This window comes from Montipora capricornis, chromosome 6 (genome assembly GCF_036669925.1).
Source record: "Montipora capricornis isolate CH-2021 chromosome 6, ASM3666992v2, whole genome shotgun sequence".
Classification (NCBI taxonomy): Eukaryota; Metazoa; Cnidaria; class Anthozoa; order Scleractinia; family Acroporidae; genus Montipora; species Montipora capricornis.
In genome coordinates this window covers 69,635,735-69,642,020 of record NC_090888.1, presented here as the reverse complement: position 1 = coordinate 69,642,020, position 6,286 = coordinate 69,635,735, and the positions used below count along the sequence as shown (strand labels likewise).

Below are 6,286 nucleotides of genomic sequence, written 5' to 3'. Positions count from 1 at the left end.
CAACACAGTTATGAAATCCAAAGAAAAAGAAGAATTGATTTTTTGGTCATAGTATTAAATTAACTATTTGTATAAAACTAAAACAAGCTACGATGATAACACAGCAAGACGCTGATCAGCGTGGAAATAGCTGTTTTAAGTTTGCATCTCTCAGGTGTCAGTTTGTGCTCACTAGTTTCCTAAAAAAAAACTTCACACGGTAATTCCACAATAGCCTCATCATCGAGATGCAGCACTGTGCATGAAACTGTGTAATATATACATGTACAAGCGATGTACTTAAACTGACCTCCTCGAAGTCCATGGCCAGCAAAGCTCTCTCCTCATCTGCTGTAAGCTCTTTCTTTTCCCGTTCTAAAACATGAGAACTTCCTTTGAGCACAGCTGCAATTTCTTCCTCTAATGGAGTACGAGGCTGAGAAGGAAAATGATTGCAGTTACTTTTTGGAACTAATCAACAGATATTTCTTTGACCAATTTGTTTTAGCAAGTAGTTACATGTATCTCACTTTAGTATAAAAAATTATATAAAAGCAGTGGATAGTGTTGAAAGTGCATGCCGATTGGCTACTCAAACTCCGGATACCCTTTGCTACTCACCTCCAAGCAATTGGCGCAGAATTTGCGCCTGAAATTGTTGCAATCTTTGCAGAAATAAATGAGTTAAAATCATCTATAAATTTTTGTGCTATATTATCTCACTGTTTTAGTACTAAAACAACTATTCACCTCAGTGTCGGTGGCTAGTAGTAGATATTTACTTCCCCGCTTCACGACTTGGTAAATATCCATCTCTAGCCACTGACACTGAGGTGAATAGCTGCTAAATATATAAAGTAAGCAGTTATTACTTACATATTGGACTTGTCAGATATATACTACTATGGAATCAAATGAACAGCCTCATTCATGTTTTTTTCTGTATAGGGGGCAGTGAGGCCTAGTGGTTACGGTACTTGCTTTGATGGTCAGATCTGGAAAATGCCGCACGTCCCTGGATCAACTTCTCAGCTGCACTTGTAAATAGCCAATTGGTTTGCCTCTAGTCAGTTGGGATTCTTAATAAGTTGTTGTTCCGTTCTGTCAATTCATTGATGTAATGCTCAATGAAGTATGAAATAGAAAATGCAGCTATGGTCAAACTAAAATACCATGTGACTTGACTGATTTGAAAAGCTTTGATATTCTGGAAGACTGGATACTTCTGAGAGGTGGATGCAGTTTTGTTTGTCCTTATGTTGCCAAGGCGTATCATGCCAGCACATTTATAATCACCAATACGGTACCTACATCATTGCAACAAGGGGCACAAAGTCAACACACCCTCTTCAAAAGGGTGCGTGGCTTTTCCTTAAACCACACTTAAGAACATCTGCAAGACTTAGCGCTTTGTTGAAAACTGCAAACAGAAACAACTTGACCACAGAAGATCCAGTTGTGATGTATGTTTCTTACTGTTCACTCTTATTTAAGAATGTAAAATTAATACATGTATCCATAATCAATATGCACAATAATATTGCAGAGCAAGTCTGTAGTACCTTGAAATTAACTGCTAGTCCTCTGAGAGTAGGCACAGGTGGTGTAAAAGGTTTAAGAGGAAATGCAAGGTGTTCTGCCTAGAAAACAAAATGATCATTTAATATTATATTAGATTTAAAAGGATTTCGTATGGTTTACAATAAATTATTTTAACACTCCCTTATTGTCTATTTCTGGGCATGTTCCTGACAAATCCAATACACTTTAGTTTCTTGTGATCATACTCTACAGGGCCGTAGCCAGGAAAAAATAATGACTGAGGCAATGTCTATGGTGAAATGCTCTTCTTAGGTATTTTAGGTGTTTTGTTACGCTGGTCCTTGCTTAGAAAGTTACATTTTAAAGACAACACTGGAATCACGCTCTATTAAAAAAAAAAAAAAACGGAAAAATGACTGAGTCAACTGCCTCGGTTTTTCATACTGGCTACGGCCCTGTTCTAGCATGGATGACAGAAAGACTAAGTTCCATTTCGCTGGTCATATTATGGCAACAGATACCAGGCCAAAATAGGGGCTTTGATAGTGCTAGAGACTGGACATGTACCCCAGTATTCAGGAGCATTCTTTCTTTCTGCCAGCTGGTTTGGCTTCACGATCACCCTTTAACCATATACAGGGCCTTCTATGGCTGGCTAGGTCAAAACGCATTTGGACATCTCCAAGTACAGCAGCCTGCCATTTTTACCTCTCTATTCTTTTTTACAGTTGGTGCCCACTTATGCACATCCTGTTTAGCTTGTCCATATGCAATAATACGCTGAATCTGAAAACAGCCAAATGAAAACATAATTCATAATTTTTGTGATTGAACAGCATAACAACTTCTAGGAAGAATATTAAATACATTCAGTTTTACCACAATAAAGTAAAGTAAAGTAACCATACATGTATTTAACGTCGATAACTCATAACTGTAATTCAACTGACAAACCTGAGGTCGACGGTGAGCTCATTTCACTCCCCCCTCTCCATCAGTGTTCCATTTTACGCGTATTTAAAGCTACTTAGCTACACGGGCAGGAAAGAAGTCGAAACAAGGATTCGAGATCCAGGAATCAAACTCAGGACCTCTTGCACCAAGGCCGTGCACTAACCGACTGTGCCATCCTTGCCCCACAAGTCATGTACTTGATCCTTGTCTTACCTTCTGAGCTTCTGGCTTTGACAAAGGAACATCAAGGGTTCCTGAGTTTTTCTGCATACCCACCTGAAATTAACAGAAATACTATACAAATTAAATAATGCTTTCCCAGAAAACAATACAAATCAAAACAAAAGTTGAATTTTTCCCCCACAAAGATAATTAAAGTAATATCGTCAACAACGATTCAGCAATAATTTTACTGTCTAAATTGAACTTTACTACCAGTACCACTTGCATCAGGAAATACTGAGTCAGTTTATGCACTCATTGACAAAAAAAATATTATCCTGATCTATATCTGAATATCTGAAATGGAAACCCTTGCAACTTCATAAACATTTCATACAATTTTCTTTGTTAAAATGTCCTCCATTACAAAAATAACCCATGCACAAGAACACTTAATGGTGACATTTAAATTAGCAATTTACATGCAATAGTGCTCAAACACTGCCACTCACTATAGTAAAATCCTACTTACCAACTTTTTCTTGAGTTTTCCATGTTCGCTGCTTTTACTTAATGATCCAATGAGATCACTCAATTCAACTTGTTCTTCCTTATCTGTATAAGGTAAAATAAACACACTCACTATTACTATTATACAATTTATTATAAAACATCTATCTGTCCACACATCTAACTTAAATAAAAAAGTCTCTGTTGTGTCCCCAATTAGTTGTAAAAACTAAATATATCGACACATTAACAAGGTATTTCATATTTCGATACCTAGCTTGGTGGTTTACTGACCATGTATGTTTGATGTTTTTGAGGAAAGGTTTGCTTTCATTAACAAAATTTAATAATTTGTTTTTACTCTTCAGGTCAAACAATACCTTTCACAGCACTTAAATGAAATTCTGACACTTTGTTGCTTGGTTCTGATCTTTGTGGCAAATGTTTGTTTCTATAGGGAGACAAATCATAAATATACGACTTGAGAAGAATGCTGTTATCACAAGACAAGCATTGAATGTCAAGAACCCCTTTACATTATGTTTCTCCTAAATTGGACTTTTGATTTATCAAAGGTTGAGACATTCTTACAAATTAAAGTTCTAAGTGAAGCAACAAGCTCTGACAGACCTTTTTTCACCACTGGATCCCAGAGAAGAAATATCCTTTAAGAGGTCTGCATGTTTCTTCTCATCTCCACTATCTTGCTGTAAAGCCAAAGAAACAAACTCTCCTAAATTAAAGTGCCGAAGTCATGTGCACACAAAATAAAATTAACATTATAAAACCAGTGATTTAAAAAAATAATGATAATACCAGGACATACATGTATACTTGGTGTTCATAAGCAATATGGATTAGGATTTACAGTATATACTGCACATATCACAAAGGGAGGAGGTTTACAATTCTTTCTCTAGGGTGCGATCAGACGTCAGCTTGTAAAGGTGCCCTTGGCAGCCTCTATCAGTCCTTATTATTGTTTTATCTCACCCACCAACCCAACCCATGCATGTATATGAAAGAGGACAGACCACAACACTGGGGTCTCCCCCCACTCTTCACGAACAGTGTGTGGTTCTTAAACCTCCCACAGTGTTCATTAACAGGAAAGATTGTGAAATGATGCCTTCTGTTTAAACATGTAGTCTTGTCCCAGAAGACTTACATGAAATTGTAAAAGACTAAAGGCAAAAGGCTGCACTTTCTCCACAGTTATTAATAATAATAATATGTTTGTTCACTCTTTGGTAGCATCTGCTACATGTAAATTACAAGAGGGGTCAGTAGCTAGAAAATGCATAATAGGACAAGATTTCAAAAGTTACAGGGCAAAAATAACAGTTGGCCATACTTAAAAGTAATAAACCTATCAGTGCGCGAAAGTCTGTTGCTGTTGACGCACTGCCTAGCTGTACCAGAGGGGAGACCGTATCCATGGCTAACACTTGATCGTTCAGGGACCCCAAGTGTTTGTCTGGCTGGAGCCAAACTCACAACCTCCTGCATGGCAACCTGGCGCTTAACCAACTCAGCCACCAGTGTGTGGTGACTGGACAATGACCAAGGCAATGTGACATCATCACAACACACGTGTCTCTGGAAAACCAAGCTGTTTAGTTTGAACAACAGCATGGATTGTTAGTCAGGGAAACCAAAGGAAGCCCATCGCAAGACTGCTGTATATACATTTTAGTCAGCTATCCTATATGTACAATCAACAAGTCAGGGATCATTATGAAGACAGAATCCCTAAACAATTATTCTACGGTGAGTTGAAGTCTGGTAAGCGACCACAACACAAGCCTAGGAAAAGATTAAAGGATTCCATTAAAAATAACCTGAAGCAGCTAAAGCTAGACGTTGGTACTTGGGAGGAGTTTGCCAAGGATGCCTGTAAATGGAGAAGCTGTACTAGAGAAGCTTGCAAAGCTTTGGAGGTTAAGATCACCGCACACAATAAGCTTAAGCATGATCTGCGTAAAGGTGTGCCAACCAACTTGGACGTTAACATCAACGGGTGGGAGTGTGAAACCTGCGAACGCATATTGCTGTACAAGGCCGGCTTTGTTAACCATCAAAAATCCCATGCACAGCAACCCCCAGGTGATGTGCTACCTCCACAACCGAGGGAAACTACATGCGTTTTATGTAGCAAAGTTTGCAAGTCAGTTGCTGGCCTAAAGAGACACGTGCTGGTACATAAGGTAGTCATTCCTTAGAAGGACAAAATGAACCCTGTGAAGACCCTAACATTAGCCTGCTATATTTGTTATTGACCCTGTAACTCAGCTACTGGTTTGAAGAGCCACCTACGGAGCCATGAAAGAGGTACTGCTGGTGGGGTGGATTCAAACACTGGTGCTGAATGAGACAGCATTCATCTGCGAAGATGAAGCAATCATCATCATCATCATCATGTATGTATATATGTAATCTTCACAACCCTCCCCCAACACATCAACATTGAAATGTTCACCCGCTGATAACAGTTCATGTAAGACTGTATCAAGGGCGAGAACATCATGCTAGCCCAGCATTCATATTGGCCACTATCAAAAATACCATATTACTCTTTAATTTGTTCGTCCCTCTTAAATTTTGCATAAGCATTGTCTTTATTTTCTCTTGGGACCATTGTAAGTCCAAAGTAAAACTGCAAACAATGCTTATGCAAAATTTTGGTGGGACAAATAAAGGGTATTATGGTATTTTTGATAGTGGCGAATACATGCACGTGGTCGAACCGCCGGATCAACTTGGACACGTGTCGGCGTCAATGACGATAATCCATTTAAGAAAGCCAATACTTCATAGGGGTTTGCAGTGGTGGCTTCACGAGTTTATTCTAAATCAATGCTGATAATTAAGAGAACAGCATTTCTCTGACTTACACACCTCGTCTTCACTGGCACTTTCAAGACTGTTTTCGTGTACAATAATATCATCGCTGTTCACTACAGGTGCGATCCTAAGGAGAAAAAAATTAGTTTGAAGCTGTTGGGTGGAGAAAACACCTCGAAACTCGAAATAAGCATTACAATCACCCACTTTAAGGCCATCGCGGTCGCCATATTGCTGGAATATTTTAGTTCTCGTTTCATGTAAATCCAAGTGATTGTGATTTTATTGGGATGAT

General features: G+C 38.6%; 1 protein-coding gene across 2 annotated transcripts in view; it reads right to left on the bottom strand.

The window, feature by feature from the left end:
• Positions 1–6,263, bottom strand: part of LOC138053051 (U3 small nucleolar RNA-associated protein 14 homolog A-like) — an 18,887-nt gene extending 12,624 nt beyond the window's left edge. For both annotated transcript variants that reach the window (XM_068899734.1, XM_068899735.1), the window contains exons 1-9: positions 6,199–6,263; positions 6,046–6,118; positions 3,778–3,854; positions 3,528–3,598; positions 3,170–3,252; positions 2,689–2,751; positions 2,230–2,307; positions 1,542–1,619; positions 290–415 (exon numbers count right to left, since the gene is read on the bottom strand). In XM_068899734.1, the coding sequence (XP_068755835.1) occupies positions 290–415; positions 1,542–1,619; positions 2,230–2,307; positions 2,689–2,751; positions 3,170–3,252; positions 3,528–3,598; positions 3,778–3,854; positions 6,046–6,118; positions 6,199–6,251 (702 nt within the window). In that variant the 5' untranslated portion in view covers positions 6,252–6,263. The remainder of the gene's footprint in view (positions 1–289; positions 416–1,541; positions 1,620–2,229; positions 2,308–2,688; positions 2,752–3,169; positions 3,253–3,527; positions 3,599–3,777; positions 3,855–6,045; positions 6,119–6,198) is intronic.
• Between the last annotated feature and the right edge of the window lie 23 nt (positions 6,264–6,286).